An 18,144-nucleotide genomic window follows, 5' to 3' on the forward strand; every position below is an offset into this window, starting at 1 on the left:
CTCAGCCTCCAGAACTGTGAGAAATGAACATCTGTTACTAAAGCCACCCAGAATTTCATTATGTCAGCCTGAGCTGGCTAAGACGAGGGCCCCTGGCCTCTCTTTTTCCAATGGAGATTAATAAACCACTTCTATCTGTTCCAGTCCTTCCTTTTCTCTATCTTCAAAACAGGACAAAGGAGAAAAGAATGCCATTGATGGCTTACCAGAAGTCTGGGTTTCAAGGCAATTCATTTTCTGGGTTCCCTTAGGTGGAGTAGAGATGGTTCTGCTGAAGCCTCCTAACCTGGGGGGCCTTTGCTCAGTCCTGCCCATAGCATCCCCGAGTGCAGCCAGGCAGAGAACAGCCTCAAAACTGAGGTATGAGTTGTTGGAATGGTGGGGCTGGGAAGGGTGCACAGGTGTATCCACATTTTCGCTCTGAAACCCCACAGCTTGAAGTTCACTTCAGCTCCAGCTGTCCTCTGGCCTCTTTCTTTTCCCTTATAGATTGAGTTAAGTCTAGTCCTGCAAAATAGCTATTGGAGTGGGCTTCATGGCTGGGGGTGGCACTCAACAATGTTGGCAGCAGAGCACCAGGGTTTAGGGAGTGGGGGTAGGTGTGAGTAGAGAGTGGAAACTCTTAGTTGCTTCCAGGGTGTCCCTGACAGGATCCCAAGCTGATGGAGCACACACAGTCTGATCCTGTAATTGAACGCTCTGTTCTAGCTACTGTTACATCTAAGATTGAAAATAGAAGAAAAAAAAAATGACACAGTAACCACAATGAAAAGCTGACTGCCCAGCTTGCCCTTTGCTTTCTGTGTGTGAAATGGAGCAGAAGCGGGGTTTGGTGGTGAAAGAAGAAGGAATAAGGAGAATTGTGACTTTCCATGATAGTAAGTAGCCTCACCCAGTATGGGCCCTGGTCTGTGTCTTCCTGCTCCAAGGTTGGGAAACCTCTAGCCTCAGAGGCTCCCTAACAAAAGTCTGCAGTGACTCCCCCTCCCCAGAACCCTTGAGCATCTGTGGTTTGAGAGGCAGAGACTGGAGTCCTATCTGGGGTCCTGTGGATTTTCTCCTAGGAGAAACCTAACATTTCCATCTCACATCCACTTGGAAAGTGCGGCCAGGCCTTCCTTCTCTTTTGAAATGAATCCTGCTGCTCTCTGCCCAGCCCCCTGGAGTTTTGAGCCAAAGGTAGGGAGGGAAGACTCTCCCACAAGGAGCTGGCCCTGAGGAGGGAGGGGGATGGGATCTAAATGAGTGAGAAGTGCAGAAACTCAAATCAGAGGGAGCAGGATTGCAATGGGAGACAGAGCCTGGAAAAGCCATGCAGAACCTCCTGATGGGGCACCTGGTGTAGCTCCATCCTGAGCAACCTTCAAACTATGCCACTGGTGGCAAGAATGAGGTCATGGCAGCTGCAAATGACTTTCCCAAGACCGAGTCCCTCCCAAAGTGGCAGGTTCCTGGGCCAGTCTCCTCCCAAGCCAGCAAAACTCTGATAAAAAGAAAGATTCCTTCCTGTGTGCATATAGGCTGAGCCCCAAAGAGCCTGGATCCTCCTCTCAATCCCGGACGGGTGGAGATAGATTTGCTATAAGAGCTGCTGGGAAGGTACCCCCCTCTCTTCTCTCTGACACACAGGCATGCCTGGGGACTGCCAGCAAAGACAAGGGAACATCCTTCCTCTTCCCAACCCTTCTCGGTCCCCTAACCTGGCCTTTGGGGGCAAAGCTTTCAGAAGTTTTGTAGGGCTGCACATGATCCTGCAAGAGGCCTGTTCTTAGGAAGGGAACAAATGCTGTTCACGACCCTAGGAGCAGTCAGCTCAGACTCTTGGCTGCTGCAACCCTGGGGACTGGATGCAAACAGGGAGGACCCCATCACGGTTCAGACACCTGTGTCCACATGAACTCCTAGCCTCTATGAGCAGAGACACAGCCTGAGTACTGCTCCTTTGCTGGCTGAAGAGAGGCTCCCAGCAAATCTGGCTCTCAGGCCCCCTCTGTGAGCGAGCCATGCAATAGCACCTGACAGGCTGGGAAAGCTCTGAGCTCTCAGCTGGGTGTTCAGAGTGTGTGTGTGTGTGTGTGTGTGTGTGTGTGTGTGTGTGTTCGATGTGTAGGGGGTGTGCCTCAGAGCATCACTGAAGAGTGAATGGGAGGGGCACAGCCACCCAGGGGAGGGAGAGCTGGTCCCATCTAGGCTGTCTGCCCCCCAAAGCCCTTCCAGTTAGGAATCAACCAGCCTGATGGGCTTGGGCACAAGCTGCCAGGGAAACTGTGGCAAAATGTTTGAATTGCGTGATTGAAGGGTAGCAGGCTAGCTTATATCCATTTCCAGAAGACTCCCATAGCTAGTCCTCCAGGGCAGGTGAATTGGAAGTGTACCAGTAATGAAATCTTTGTGGTGGTGATGTCTGTTTGGCAGTAATCAGAAAGGCTGTTCTAATCATGATGGTTGTAGGCAGGGGCAGAGTCCACAAAATCAGGAGGCAGAGAGGCTCCTACACTTCAAAGACCAGAAAAGGGAGACAGAGCAGGGATGGGGCCAGACCAGGTGGATGCTAGAGGAGAAAAGAGAGAAGCACAGGCATAGATGAAGGTTTCCTAAGCCTGTGAGTCTGACTTCTTCATCAAGCTCAGCAGGCAATTGTTGCCAGGAACCACTGTCCTTTAGGGGCTCACAAAAATGTTTTAATTTCTTTTAAAATCTGAAAAAAATTAACTTCTGGGTGAAAGAAATGTTTTAATGTGTGACAATATGTTTGTCTTTAATACCAGCACAGCCACAGAGTATTGTAATATTTTTTAATGGAGGAAGGGGTCCACCGAGGCAAAGGCGCCTGGTGCCCAGGAACGTTTGTTTAACTTGGTCCTGCTGGTTCCTCCCTGGGGCCAGAAGGGAGGACACCTCGGCTGTCTCCTTTGTGTCCTCCCTGCTAATGTCCCATTCTTCTGCCGTTTAAAAACGGAGCTCACAAGAAAGAATAAACAAAGAATGCATGTGCCTTGGCACCAACTTCACTTTCTCAGCCTTCTTTGCCTCTCTTTTGTCTTGCTCTGCCCCCTGAGTGTTTCCAGACATCTGAGAATCTGAACCGGGAAGGGGAAACTGGAATCAACCGGCTGACGGGACCCCTTTTCTCCAAATCGCCCTCCCCTCCGCCTCTGCCACTTGAGGTCTGGGAAGGGTGTAGGGGTTCCTTGCAAGGAAAGACGAGAGCCCGATGAGGCCTTCGAGAGAGGGGTGCCCGGACGAGGTTGGAAGGCAAGGCCTGAGCGCGAGCGGTGCGCTTCTGTCCCTGGCACGCAACGCGGCTGGCACTGCTGCCCTCCGGCGGGTCTCGGAGACGCTGGGCGCCCGCGGCCACGCACACGGATTGTGTTTCCGCGGGGCTCGCTCCCGGGTCTGGCTCGGGGCCTCCGCCGCCGCCGCCGCCGCCGCCACCCCCTCCCGGCGCGCAGGCTGCTCTCCAGTCGCGGCCACGGGGTAGCGCTCGGCCCCCCTCTCCGCGTCTCCGCCTCCGCCGCGCTCGTTCCCGGCTCACGCTGCCCCCGCAGCTCCGGCTCCGCGCAGGCAGGAGCGGCTCTCAGGGCGCCGAGCCTGGGAAGCGGAGGGCGGCGGGCTCGGCGAGCGGTGGCGGCAGCAGCGACGACCGAGGTGGGCGGCGACGGCGACGCGGCCGAGGTGCTGGGGCGGCCGTAGCTCCTCCGGCCCAGGCGGGCGGCGATCGCCAGGCGTCCAAGGGGGCGCAGAGCCCCGGAGCCGGGGCTTCTAGCCGGGCTCTCCGTGCGTCTCGCCGAGAGCTCCGGCCAGGGCGCGGCGGAGGACAGAACCGGCGATCTCCATCCTCGCGCCCGCAGGAGGCTCCGCACCCGAGCGCCAGCTCCAGCCCGGGTCGCCGAGCCCGGCGACCGCCCCTACCGGCCCGCAGCTAGCGCGGACATGGGCTCGCAGAGCTGCGCGCCGGGCCGCAGGACCCGCAAAGTTTGCTAGCCGGCTGGGCTCGGAACCGCGGGAGCGCCCAACCCCAAAGCCCCCCGGAGGTGGGGGACCCGAGTCTTCGGATTCGGCGTGAGGGCTGTGGAGCCGAAAGGGGTGGCTCGGCCCCGCCAGATGCCTCCTGCAAAGTTAGAGAAGAAAACTTCAGCTCCGGGGAGATTCGGACCGTTATGCTAACCGCGCCCCCCGAAACCCGCGCCCCTGAAAGAACCCCGGCATCCACGTTTGCTGCCGCGATCGGCTCGGAACGGGTCCTGGGGGCCGGGCGCCTGGAACGGCGGTGACTGCGTCGGCCGGGAGAACCCAACCAGGGGGCGGGGAGGGGCGGGGGGCGGGCAACGTGGCCACCGGAGGAAGTTTCCTGAAGTTGTCCGCTTATTCCGGAGCAAGGCCAGCGACCTGGCCGGATCGCAGAGGTCGCCTTGCCTGGGAGAAGAAGTCGGAGTTGGAGGTGCTAAGGGAGGGAGGGAGGCGCCCCGAGTTCGAGAGGACGGCTTTGCCTCTTTCTCTTCGCTCACCCCTTGCCTTCCGGGCGCGCCGCCGGGATCGCACTTGGACAGCAGAGTAGGAGGAAGCACTGGGGTCGCCAGCGCGGCCCCTCCGGACATAGTACGCCCCGGACTCCGAGTCGCGAGGCCTGTCTCCTGGGACTAAGTCGCGGGGTACCGGACCCCACAGGATTATAAAGCAGGACAGAGGGGAAGGACACTCTGGAGGACCCCTCCCTACCGGTCACCATGTGGAGGCTACTGATTTGGACTCTGCTGGCTCTGCATCGAATCCGAGTGGCCAGAGGCCAAGGTACAGGGGACCCTCCCCACGTGGGACTGGGAAAGGGATAAGGAGTGGGCGGGGGGAGGGGTGACTCCTGGGGTACCTGGACGGCAGAGTCATCTCCTGGGAGTTTCAAGCCTCCTCCTCCCCCGAGTTTTGGGGCTCTCTTTCGGGTGGGGCAGTCTCCCTGAGACTTGTGGCTTCTGAATGGAGGAAGGTGAAGTCGCCCGAAAGGGCTGAGAAGAGCCTAAGGTGAGGTGGGAGGGGCGCTCCCCTGTCCCCTGCACTCTGTGCGAGCCCTCGGACTGGCGTGGGGTGGGAGGGGCGCGCCATTCCGTGCCCAGCTCCACGTCCGATTCCACTGAGCTCTCCAGGCCCGGCTCCTGGATCCGCTCGGCGTCCACTGGGAAGGGCAAGGCCCTGTTGGACGCTGGCCGCCTTGGGCGAGGGGCTAGGGCGGAAGGTCCTGGAGTTGGTTGCTGGGTGCCGGCTTGGTAGCCCCTGGAGAGCAGTTACCCTGCTTGGCCATGTACCGGAGCCCGCGCCTGGCTGGCCACTGGGGCTAGGGGTGCTTCCTGGCATGGGCCTGGAACCGGACAGCGGGTGCAGCCGCGGACCCACGGGGGGTGGTGCCCAGGGAGGGTCTGGGGCTTCCCTCCACCCACCCCCGGCCACACCCAGCAGCCTGCCCCTGCCTCCAGCCTCCACTGGTCGCTGGATTGTCTCGCAGCAGCTCTTTTGACCTGTGGCTGCCTGGAACAGTCTGGCGGTGGAGAAGGGATAGTGGTTTTGAAGTGGGAAGGTTAGGAAGGACGAGGAGGTGTGTTCTCCCCTGTCTCCTCCTGAGGTGGATAGTCAGAAGTCCCCCCGACCTCCCGGCGGGTCCTGGCGGAGAACGGTGGCTGTGCCGATTCTTTCTTGCCTTTGGGGTTCATGGATCCAAGCGATTGTGCCCGCGGTGTCCGAGCGGCGCCTGCTGGGGGCGGAGGGAGACGGAGTCTGGACTGGAGCTGCGACTCTCCACTGCTAATCCCTCTTCCAGACTCTGGAGAGGAATGGATGCACCCAGGGTGCCAGACTGAGGAGGATGCAACCCAGACAGGGTTTCACTCCACCTCTGGGGTCATGGTCCCCACAGGGAAGAAGGGACCCCCCCCAGAGCGCCCAGAGCCAGGCAATCCCCAGAGCCAAGACATGAAAATAATCAGCTCTTGCTCACAGGGTTGGAGGAGAGAATTTTATAAGGTAATTTAGGTAAAAGCACTTCGACTTTTTGTAATGATCTCCATAAATGTAAGGTAATTAAAGTTATTATTTTTATGATCATCATAAACTCTTCTAGCAGGCAGAGACCTCTGAGGTCATCTTATTCTAGTAGCCATTTGATGGATGGGGAAACTGAGGCCTGTGGCATTAAGTGACTTGCCCAAGACCAGTCCAAGATCTGGGATTGGAGTCAGGACTGGGACCAGCTGAATTCTGACCAAGACCAGCTGCAGCTGGAGTGTCCTTGAATAGGACTTCTTTGTGTGGCAGAATAGGAATAGTCTGTTGTCCAGTCTGGGCAACTTATGGGTTTGTTCTGAGATGCCAAAATTCAGGCAGGGTGCTTCTGAGGAGCGCCAGCCTGTTAGCACCCTTCTAGCTTCATGTCTACACATATTTCAACGTCATCTACCTTCCTTGGCTTGGTGGCTCTTGTCCCAGTTATAACCAGGTCCTTGTGGAGTCTCCAGGGTACTTGGTGGTCCTTCCTTTGGGGTCTTCATGTACCTTCTTGCCCCACTCCACACCTGCCCGTCCTCCGGGGGCCAAGATGCCACATGTCTTGCCTCCTGTCTCTGTGCTTCCTGTGCGAAGAGCCGAGCCTGCCTGTCAGGAGTGGTGAAGGTCTCACTGATTGATTCACTCCCTCTCCCGCTTCTCCTGTTTGCTGCCTTCTGAGTGTCTGGATGCCTAGGGCGCTGCTGCTCCATTTGTGCTCTCTGGCTTCCAGTGTTTATTCTCCAGCATCACCCCCTCCTTCCATTTATCTCCAGGCAGCAGACCTGCAGAGGATTGTGGGAAGTTGGTCTCTGGCCCCAGTTAGGGGCCATGCTGGGTTGGAGGATGGGGCTAGGGACAGGGTCATTTCTTACCTGCTTTGAGGTTAGGGAGTTGAGTTTCTTTGAGTCTGAGGCTATGCCATTAATACTTTGGGGGGTAGTTTAATTCACTAGCACTATCTGTCACTTCTGAGCTCATGAGCCCCATTCTTCAGGCGTGACACAGAGAATGGGGTAAGGGACCATGCCGCTTTTCCTCCCTTGAGACAAACCTCCATCGGCTACCACAGCAAGATTTTATCTAGAGTTCGTCTAGCCCCCCCCTCCCCCAGGTGCTGAACCTGAGGTCCATCACCTGGTTACACTGAAAGCTACCATTTGGCCATTTCCCCACAATGAGAAGTCACATCATTCCAGCTCATTTCCCAGGTAAAGGGCAGTGACGCTGTAGAAAGAGCATGGACTGGCAGTTTAAAGAAGGGAAGCTCTTGTGATCCATTTGACTTTGCCACCCGAGGTGAAGGTAGCTGCAGAGATGTTTTAGCAAGGCTCTTAGCCATTTGAACTTCAGTTTCCTCATCTGTACAACAGAAATAGTAACTCCCCCCTTGCAGACTTACATGAGGATTTAAAGGTATCCCAGGAGGGCTTGATACACACAAGGTGCAAACTTCCTTTTGTAGTGGCCCTTGAGCTCTGAGGTCCTAGGAGCTGGGCGCGATGCAGATTCCTGGGTGTGGAAAGATCTGGGTTTTCATTTTCCCAAGTGCCTTGAGAGAGTTTGTTTGTGCTTGCAAACTTGATCTCTGCTAGAAGTCATCCTGCTCAGCCCAAGAGGCGGGAAGGAGGGCAGGAGCCATCAAGCCCCCTGGTCCAGAAGGTTCTTTCAAGAGAATCATGCCTGGGAGGAGAAGAACAAGATGGAATCATTGCTGAGTGAACCAGACAATGTGGAAACCCTGACAGAGGCCTGGAAATTCCTGCTCTGGAAGCTCCGGGAGGGCTCCAAAGGGAGAAAGTTTAGTGCTAGGAGCTAATCACAGTAAAAGCCAAACAGCCCGTGAGGGAGCGGGATGAAAGTTTAATTACATGGTGTGGCTAAGCTGTAATTATTAATTACTGACAGCAAAAAATAACTTATTGATCAGGGCCTCTTGCTAATTACCAAGAGGCTGAGTGTCATGCTTGCCTGGGGCTCAGCTGTCAAAAGCCTCATACAAGAGCAGGGTAGAAAGTGCCCCTACTCCCCTACCCCGTTCTCCTATGACTCTGTGCCCCCAGCTTGGCTGGAGTCTGCAACATTCTCAGTGTGGTGAGATGAGTGATAGAGTTTGGTGCCTTCACTAGCTGCAGTCGACTTCCTGCCTGGGACTCGGAGTCAAGAGCCTACCCAGAGGCCTGATCACATGGGCAGCCTACACCTGCCTTGAACACACTCCCTTTCAAGCATTTGTTCAGCAAATATTTATTGAACACCTCTCCCCCATGTCCTCTACTGGAAGGCCAGAGTAGGGGCCAGGAACCTCGTTCCATCAGGGAAGGGAGGCTGGGAAAGAGGCCAAATCCTTTACAGCAGACCTGTGTTTAAACAGGGCCTAAATAGCTGCTTCTAAAATGATGTGTTCAACTGCATATTGGTGTGCATTTGACCTACCACCCTGGGATGCAGTTGGGCTGTAGGCTAGGTAAAAGAGAGTGGGCTTGTTCTCTATCCTATGGGCCAGCAGAATCATTTGCCCTAAACTTAAAAGATACATGAAAGGTTATCCAGAGCTGCCCTCTGCCCACAAGCCCAGGACAAGTGGCCATCTGGTCTTCTGGCTCACTCTTGGCAACAGAGGACTCACTGCCTTCTGCAAGCTGACTGTTAGATGGCTGTGCTTTATGGTGGAGGAGGATTTGGTTTCAAGGGCCCTCCTTCTCCATCCCTCCTGATTCTTGGCCCCTTGGGGAGTCAGGAAACAGAGCTGGAATTGATGTTGGGTGTTGCTGTGCCGCTGTGGGATTTCCACCCCAGCTCCCCTTGGAGCAGGCTGCTGCAGACGGCCATGGAGCTGTCTAAGCGGTGGGAATTAGTCATCGTAATTTGGGGCCTGGGGATGCCAATGGCAACAAATGGGCCAGCAGCAACTGCTGGAGCGGCCCACTGCCTGTAATGGAAAGGAAAACAAGCCGGTTGCCGAGACATCCTGGGTTCCTTCCCATAGCCCCACCCCCAGCTGTCCACATGGTGGACAGTAGGCAGGACCAGTGGGCTGCCCGGGGCTGCTCAGGGTCCCAGGAGAAAGGAGAGAGGGGACTGCAGTCCCTGAATGGTCAGAATCCTGGGCCAGGAGTATGGACCAGTAGGTCCCCTGCTGAGCCAGGAGCCTGCAAGGCCCTTCTTATGTGGGTGCTGCCAGCATGGCAGGGGCTTCTGGCCTGTGTTTGCCCCTTTGAGCCCCACATCCTCCATAGGGCAATGCTGAGCCAAGCCTCAGTTTCCTCATCTGTGAAATGAGAGAACAGAGTTTCAAATAACCATATCTACCTCCTGTGGTTGTTTTTGTGATTAAATGAGACTATCCAACATCACTTCCAAGATGCTCTTATAAACGCTAAGGGTTGATAATGTTCTGGTCACGTGGCTACAAGGACGTCAGAGCTCAGTCCTTCCTCTCCCTGCACTCAGCCTCTGTCTTCACTGTGTCTGCAAGCCTACTGCTTGTTTTTTTTCGGACTCTGTCCTAATGTCCCTTGCCCATTCTTAAGCACCCATGTGGTGACACCTCTGAGAACTGTCCTGCTGATGCATGTTGACTTTCTTGTTGATTGACTGTTAGTATCTCTCTTGCTGTATTCACTCCTGTGCTCCCAGCCTCTAGGACAGTCCTGGCACATCAGAGCTCAATAAGCATGAGTGGATGAAGCGAATAAATGAGTGAACGAATAAATGAACACTTCCATGAGGCACACAGCCCCTTGTCTCCTGGCCTTTGCCTACTTCTCCAGCTTCCTATCTGGCCAGCTGATGGGCTTATTGAAGTGTCCACGGACTCCTCTTGCCATGGAGCCCTCAGTGCACAGGGCAGCGGCACACCCGAGTCAGGGTTCTTCCCCAGCAGCTGCAGACTCAGCTCAGGTAGAACAGAGTCACACTGCTGTGGACACAGGTACCTTGCTCTGACTTTCCTCCCTTCCTCTCCCAGCTGTTCTTGGCTCTGACCCCACAGGAGAGGCTGCCTCTAGCAGGCCTGGACTCTGGGCTGGGTGGCCCCAGGATCCCTCCTGAATCCTGGTTAGTTATGCCCCATCTTTATGATGTGGAGGGGGCTTGGTGGAGGGGTGGACAATTTTGGATTGATGCCATCTATGACAGATGCATACTGTCTTCAACTGATATTGTGCAGGGGAAGGGAGAACTTGCATCAAAACTCAAAAACTTCACTCCTTCTCTCTTCCTCTTGTAGCTATCAGCCAGTATAGATCACATGGTCTCACCCAGCAGCAAGGAAGCTGGGAAGTGCAGACTTCCATGTGCTAGGAAAAAAAAAAACAATCAGAATGGTGAACTGCTCCGGACTCTACAACTGGGAAATTAAGGCCTCAGGATGAACCCAGGGGTCTGTGATCCCAATACCGGTCCTGCCACTGCCCCAGGCATCTCCATGGCTTCCTTCACTGTCTTCTCAATGAGAGACCATTCACCAGTGAGATGCTCAGACCGCTCTGCTGTTAGGTGATGGGACTGGTTCAGGGTGGGCAGTAGAGTTTGGAAACAGGTCTCGGATTTCCACCTCCTCCTCCCAATCCTCCTAGTTCTTGCTTGTCATGTCCTCATGGGGCCCAAGCTTGGCAGAATATGACAGGACTCTTCTTCTTTCTGCCACCCCCTGCCTGAGATTCAGATGGCCCAGAGCTATTGGAGGAGTCTTCTTCAAGTCACTGTGTGACAGAGCCACACAGGAATCTCCAAAACTGAACAAGGTGTGGGGCTGGCAGGAGGAAGAGCTGAAGAAAGGCAATTAAAATGTGATGCCACTAGGAAGTGATTAGTGACCCAGAGGGGCCATGAAATTTTGATGATGTGCTAATCCTGAGGGAAGGGAATATTATTTACCATAATGGCTCACTCAGGGAATTCGGCTTCTAGGCTGGATAATGAGGACTCTCCTGGGCCTTCTGGAACCAGGACCCTGGGAAACTCCCCTGAGCATCTCTGGAGGTGTAAGTCAGGGAAGTGATGGCAGTATTGTCCAGAATCTGGGTGAGGGTTGGGAATATGGCTGGGCACCCAGACACTTGGCATGCATTGTCATAGCTCAATATGAACCATGGTGAATTTGACACGTATTCTACAGTTCCTGCATTCAGCTATGGGAGCCAAACCAGAATGTGACATTAGAGGTTCACACAGGGCAGCACAGGCCACTAGAGCCTGATGCATGACTGATTCCTTGGGTTCTAATCCTACCTGTTGTTTATAGCATGGGTGACCTGAATGAGTGATACAGCCTATCTGTGCCTCAGTTTCTCCCTCTATGAAATGGGAATAGAGTCCTACTTACCTCGTTGGATTGAATTGTAGCAGGAATGACTACTAAGCTTTTGGGACCACGCTCAGTGTGTAATAAATACTGAATAAGTGTTCTCACACATTGTCCTTATTATCTTCATCTTGGTGGGTAGGGAACAAGGTCAGCTTTGGCCTTGGGATTAGACAGGTGTTCTGGCCCCAAAGACTTCTGTTCCCTATGTCCTTCACAAACCTCTAGGAGTCTCTATACTTGTGCTGTTAGGGATTTACTTATTAAGTTAAGACATTCTCTGTGTCTAGCTTAAAATGCAAATATTCAGCAGAAAACTCGCATAGTAAGCTATAATCAGCTGTTTAGGTCTTAAAGGGAATGGTCTGACTTTCCTTTCATAAGCCTCGAGTTTCTATGGGTGCCTTTCACATCCATCCCATTCATTCTTCAGCCCAATCTGTGACCACAAAGTATTAACATTATACTGTAAGCACTGAAGCTCAGAAGCATTTGCAACTTGCCAAAATCACTTGACTTGTAAGAAAGAGATGCTGACATGTGCAAGGCCCTGGGTTTGATTCCCCAGCACCACCAAAAAAAAAGATAAAAGAGAGACAGAATACAGGCCAGCTGCTTCTCAGGGTACTGCCTTAGATATGGCTGAGGTACTCACCCTCAGGAAGTACTCGCCACACTGCTTTGGGCTGGCAGGCCCAAGAGATTTGGGACCAGTCTTGTGTGATCAAAGGCTTCTCTCCAGTTTAGTGGGCACAGGGACGAGGCAGCTGGTGCGGTCTGAGATGGCCTCCTCCGCCCCACCTAATGCCGCATTGGCTTGCCCACAGGGCCCTAGTCATAGGCTCTGGGTGAGAGGGCCTGGCACCATCCTTTGCTCACAGACACCACCCTCCCACACTGTCACCATGTCACCATGCACCCCTGCAGTCTTACCTCCCCTGCCACACACCAGCCTGCTCCAAGCTCAGACGGCCCTCCCCACCCAGGAGCCCCAAACATACTTCCTTCTTCTGTCTCCTTATGGACCCCTCGTCCCCTCCACTGACCTAGACACAATTTGTGCCCCCACAGTCCTCTGTGAAACCATCCCTGACCACTGGTTGGAACACAGCCCCAAAGATTCCACGCTGTCAGGATGTCTGTGGGCTGGATACCTCGTTGGGTCCTTTGGCCTTGCCGTTTCTGGATGATCTTGTAATGTGCATGTGAGACTGATTTCTCTCATTATAAACTCCTTGAGGTCAGATAATGACCCTTCAACAGCAAGGATAGAGATGTTAGACATCAATTAATTTTCCCAATTAATGAACCTCATGTCATGAACCCTTTAAAGAAGGGTGCTGGGGGTGGGGGGGTAACAGTGAAGTCAGAGAGAAAGTGACAAACTTATGATGCCATGCTGGCTCCAGGCGCCACAATCAAGGTCATCTTGAGGCTTTGGGACCTGTGTGGCTAGAGGGCTCTCATTGGGAGAGCATGGGAACATCAAGAAAGAATTTCCAGGCTCTTCCATGATGACTGTAACGAAGGAGGAGGGTGGACAGTGAGCTGGGGCACTGTCCTGAAGTGGCCTGAAGCCATGTGACCTGAAGCTGCCTGCTCTCCATCAGTATGACCTTTTCCTTTTTTCTATTCTACTTTTTAAAGAAATGCAAATTTGCATTCTATCCCACAGTCTCTCTGAATTCCATTTTAGCACACAAAGAATATTTTCAACCCAGATGATGTGGTGTGTCTTCCCTAAGGGGACCCTCTGGGGTGTATATCAAATCCTGCTTCGAAAACTTGGATGAGATGAATTCTTGGGTCATATCATCTTTAAGGCTCTAAGAGGCCATACATGTATATTTCAGCCATCTGCATTTGAAATTTTCTATAATGGGAGATGGAGCATGGCTTAAGTGGTAGAGCACCTGTCTAGCAATCATAGGGCCCTGAGTTCAAACTCCATCACTGGAAAAAAATGAAATTCTGTAATGTTTTCTATCCATACTTACCTTCTAAAGCAATTGTATCCCGAACATTATCAGCTATGGGCCACCATAGCCATCTGGCATGGCCAGTCTGTGAGAGTCATGGTGCCAAGTATGGGGGGTGTGAGCACCAGGCTGTCATCCCTGCCCAGGTGCCACTGCTGCTCAGGTGGTCGGTGTTTCTGGATTATTCTTCAGCTTCACCTAGTCTTTCCAGACCACTGGAGGGCCTGTCTTCTGGTCTCCTCCTTTTGATCCTTTTGATTTGGACTGAACACTCCATCTCGGGGCCACCAGTCAGAGCCTGCAGAGTCCTCGGGGTGCTGGGCTTAGGGATCACAGTCCTCTGCACGGGGCCCTGCATGTGTGGGTGCCTTCCAGAAGAACTGAGCGAGGCTACTGGACTTACTGGCCAGATCAAAGACCAGTTTCCTGTGAAGCAGTGGACCCGTATTCATTGTTTCTTTCTTAAAAGTTAAGTGACCTTGTCAAGTCACTGAGTGTTTCTGAACATCAATGCTAACAATATTAACATTTATATTTTCTGGCTGACTTCCTTCACAGGTTGGAGTGTCTGTGAAAGCTACTCCCATAAATTGGAGGCTTTCTGAAAGATTCCCGTAAAAACATTCACCTTAACAACTAAACAGTTGATAATAGATTAATGTATGGGTTCTCTGTGGCATATTTACGTTTATCTTTCAGGAGAGACCATCCTCCAGTACAGCAGGGCCTTCCTGTAGTTTCATCCTGGACACCCCACTCTATCCGGACAGCACTAACTTAGTGTTCTTGACCAGGCTCCATCACCTCTTCCCAATGCCTCTTGTGTCCCGAGAGACCCCCATTGGGCAGCCATCCTGGCCCAGCACCGTTGTTTGTCTCTGGCCGCCCTGGCTCCCAGACTCAGAACCCAGAATGGAGGAAGTGCTTGTGCCCTGAGATCAGGCCCAACACTTACTGCTGTCAGCCCTGTAGCCTCCTCCCACAGTTACTGTGCTCCTTGGCTCTGGATAGCTCTGCTCTGTCCAGTGACCCATGAACTCTCCAAGTGGAATCCCCTCTCCCTGCCCTGGTGCAGGGTCTACAGGAAGGGGGTGGGTGGGCAGGCAGGCCATGGCAGCCCCAAGCTACTGAGGAGGAGGACCAGGGGAGTTCCTCATTAGCTCTGCTCCAAGCTACCAGTCTGTGCACCACTGGGTGAGAAATGGCTGTCATCAGGGCCGAAATAAATACGCTGCTGTCAGTGTTGATGTGATTGCACTAATGAAGAGAAATCAGCCACCAAGAGACGGACGCTGCCAGCTGTGGCTTCGGGGGGCTGGAAAACTTCATCCACTACTCGTCTCCCCTACCCCAGGAAGAAGGAGGTCTGGACACTGGGGAGGAGAAGGCAGATGTTGGCTTTGTACCCTTTTCTCCTAAGGCCATGGTGAATGGGGAACCTAGAAGATTCTGGGAGTCATCAGGAGCAAGGGACATGGTGCTATTCCAGGAGGAAGGGAGGATGTGGGGAGAGCCTTTCCAGCCCCAGTCTGGTCCTAGGCAGAGGCAAGCAGGACCAACCAGTGGATAGTGGTGCTTTTGATGGCTTAGCTTTCCTCCCTCACAGGCCCTGGTTCCAGAACAGCCCACAGGAAGGCGTGGGGGGAACACAAGGCCCATTGTCTGCACACACCCCACGCCAGCCCGCCACCTTGCCTGTGATGTTAGAACGCATTGTGTCTTCAGGAACGTGGAATGCTCAGCCCCAGTGTTGGGAGCAGGCTGTCAACTGCAGCTTCTCTTCCCCTCTGCTGTGGAAGGGCCTGAAGGGCATTGGGCAGGGTCCAAACAAAGCCAAGACGGGCCTCCTGAATGCTGGAGACAGAAAGAAGGGAGGAGACTCAGACTTGTAACAGCTGAGGCTCTGGGCATCTGTGGGTTGGAGCAGGCAGGATGGAAGGGATGAGACTGTGTCCTATCTGGGGCCTTGGGAGCCACATTCTTGGGGCCTGGGTGTCACTATCTGGTGAGGGAGTCGGGGGTGAGCAGTGGTGAGTCTCTCACCTGAGCTGGCATCAAAATCCCAAGCAAGTTCCCATGCTCCACCCCAGAGCTTCTGAAGCAGTTCTGAACTTGTTAGAACAGGTTCGCAGGTGCTACTGGTGCTGGTCCAGGGACCACACTTTGAGAAGGCCTGGCCTAGAAGTTTGACCCCAGTGAGGATGCCCCGGTGGTGCCTGGACCAACTCACTTCTGCCTCGATGGCCAGTGTCTGCTTCTACCTCAGAAATCTATGGGAAGCTCAGTTGATTAACACATGAACTTGGCCTGTGACCTGGCACCTGGGAGTGAGAGGCTACCCCTCATTCTTCTTTTATTTTCTCAGAAAGTTCTTTTTCTTAACGTCTGTGTTCACCAGTTTTCTGTTACTACAACAAAATACCTGAGCTAATCAACTTAATAAAGGAAAAGGTTTATTTTGGCTCACAGTTTTGGAGATTTTGATCCATGAGCCTGTGGTGTCACAAAAATCCTAGTAGGAGCATGTAGCAGAGGAGGCTACTTTTCTCATGGTGTCCTGAAGGCAATGAGACAGAGGAAGGGCCAGGGTCCCAGTATCCCCTTAAAGATCCACCCCTAGTGACCTAACTTTCTCCCCCTAGGCTCCACCTCTTAAAGGTTCCTCCACCTCCCGATAGCATCACAGGTGGTGGCCACACCTTTAGTATATGGGCCTTGGGGCACTTATCCAAACCATTCCTTCCATAAAATATATGAATCAAAAACTGGTCCATTAAAGGGTGGGAAGAAGGAAAGGCAGGACGGATGGTGTGAGGATCAGGACCAACCAATCAGATCGTTTCAGGAACAGCCAACCAAAATGCTACTTTCTGCACACCTAATTAGCATGAAGATTGAGCCGTGCCCTGGAGAGACTGGATTAAAAACCTCAGATCACATCATTTCTTTGGCACCCTCTTTTGGGACCCTCCCGCCCCCCCCCCACCCCGACTCCAGGGGCTCTACTCTCCCACCTTATTCTATCTCAATAAACTCTCCCACTTTACAAAACAAAACAAAACTGGTCCAGAGGCTTCTGTCCTAGGAGAGGGTGGAGCACAGCTGAGGCTCCAAGATGACCCTGGTGAGTTGTGGATTACAAAGACCTGTAACAAAAGCTAGTTGCTTTTTAAGCATTTTCTAAGTACCTACTGTATGCCAGATGGTCAGTGACGTGCAGCAGTATGAGAGGTGCTCAGTGCAGGTAGGAACCTGTGATGCCAGAGTCCAGAGAGATGACCTGAGAATGCTGCCTGGATGGGTCCTCACAGAGGGGAGGCGACCCAAAGCTGAGCTTCGTAGGACAGGAGGCACCCCACCTTCCCTAGGACACTGGGCGGTTTCATCCTTACTCTGTGGGCGGTGAATGTGTACCTCATGGTCTCTAGTCACTAAGGCCAGATTGTGCTGGGCCACCCTGAGGGGCTCCTCAGACATGGCCCCAACTTGTCCTCAGGGACCCTTGTATCATCTCATAGGCACTGCACAAACTTCATGGGGGACAAACAAAAGCCGGGTGAATCACCCCTCTATGCACATGTGTGATGAGTGTAAATGCGTTTTGGGTTCATGGCTTCCTTCCATCCTCCTCCCTTAAGGGGCAGTGAATGAATTAAGAATGTAGAACTCAGAATCACTAGGGTCAGATTACAAAGGCCTCCGTGTTTTATAGAGGAGGATATGGAACTGAAAGAGACTAGTGAGATGTCCCAAATCACAGAGCCTGGGAGCCTGGGTTTCATACCCTGAATTTCTTCTTAGCTGGAAAGCCCACCTTGGGCAGAACTGAGATTTCTCTGGTTGTCTTTCTTGGCTCCCCACGCAGGAATCTGAGCTATGGTGCTGGTCACATCAGCAGAAGTGGGAGGTGAGAGAGCAATAGAACTTCTTGATCCTCACTCCTGTTTTCTGACTCTGAGAGCCTGCTATGGTTTGGGGTGGAGCTCCCAGCCATCCTGCTTAGAGGCTCGACTATCCCAAGTCTTTGTTTGTTTGTTTGTTTGTTTGGTGGGACTGGGGCTTGAACTCAGGGCCTCCCTCTTGCTGGGGAAGTGCTTTACCACTTGAGTCATGCTCCCAGATCTTTTTGCTTTAGTTTATTTTTTCAGATAGTGTCTTTTGCTTTTTGCCCCAGGGCCAGCCTGTGTCCCTGCGATCCTCTTAACCTCTGCTTCCAGCCTAGCTGGGATTATATGCATCAGCCAACATATCTGGCTTGCTTTTTGAACTAGGGTCTCACTAACTTTTATCCAGGCTGGCCTTAACTATGATTCTCCCATCTCTGCCTCCCACATAGCTGGGATTACAGGCCTACTCCAGCTCTTGGCCTCAGACACATGAGGTCCATGAGCAGTGTGCCAGGAACCTACAATGCATTTCCCAGACAATTGGCTTTTGGAGTCACCTAGAACTCAAGGCACAATGACAAGAGTCCACAGGAGCTGAGCCTTTGTTACCTGCCAGATGTCATTCCAAATGCCTTGTGTGAATTTCTTCCTCAGATCCTCTCAATCCTCTCATTGTGAGAAGGAATATTTTCCCCATTATATGGATTAAGAAACAGATGCATAGAGAGCTCAAGCAACTTGCTTGAAGCCACACAGCTTTTAAGTGGTAGATCAGGGTCCAACAGACACTGGGTTGGGCTCCAAGCCTGTGTTCCTCACCATTAGGTTTTCTGGGAAGCATCTGTACCTCTTCCGCCTCCTCTTGAAACCCTAACGGAGGTCATGTTCCTGGGGCTGGCCTGTACCTCAGCCTTGCTCTGCCACTTAGAGTTTAAATGGTCTT

The 18,144-nt window shown here is 53.1% G+C and overlaps 1 protein-coding gene across 2 annotated transcripts in view; it reads left to right on the top strand.

Moving 5' to 3' along the window:
• The first annotated feature begins 3,616 nt into the window (after positions 1–3,616).
• Positions 3,617–18,144, top strand: part of Sdk2 (sidekick cell adhesion molecule 2) — a 266,943-nt gene continuing 252,415 nt past the window's right edge. The window contains exon 1 of one of the 2 annotated variants that reach the window (XM_074045223.1): positions 3,617–4,791. In XM_074045223.1, the coding sequence (XP_073901324.1) occupies positions 4,728–4,791 (64 nt within the window). In that variant the 5' untranslated portion in view covers positions 3,617–4,727. The remainder of the gene's footprint in view (positions 4,792–18,144) is intronic. The other variant, XM_074045222.1, reaches the window with a different exon arrangement.

The sequence above is a fragment of the Castor canadensis genome, chromosome 11 (genome assembly GCF_047511655.1).
Source record: "Castor canadensis chromosome 11, mCasCan1.hap1v2, whole genome shotgun sequence".
Lineage (NCBI taxonomy): Eukaryota > Metazoa > Chordata > Mammalia > Rodentia > Castoridae > Castor > Castor canadensis.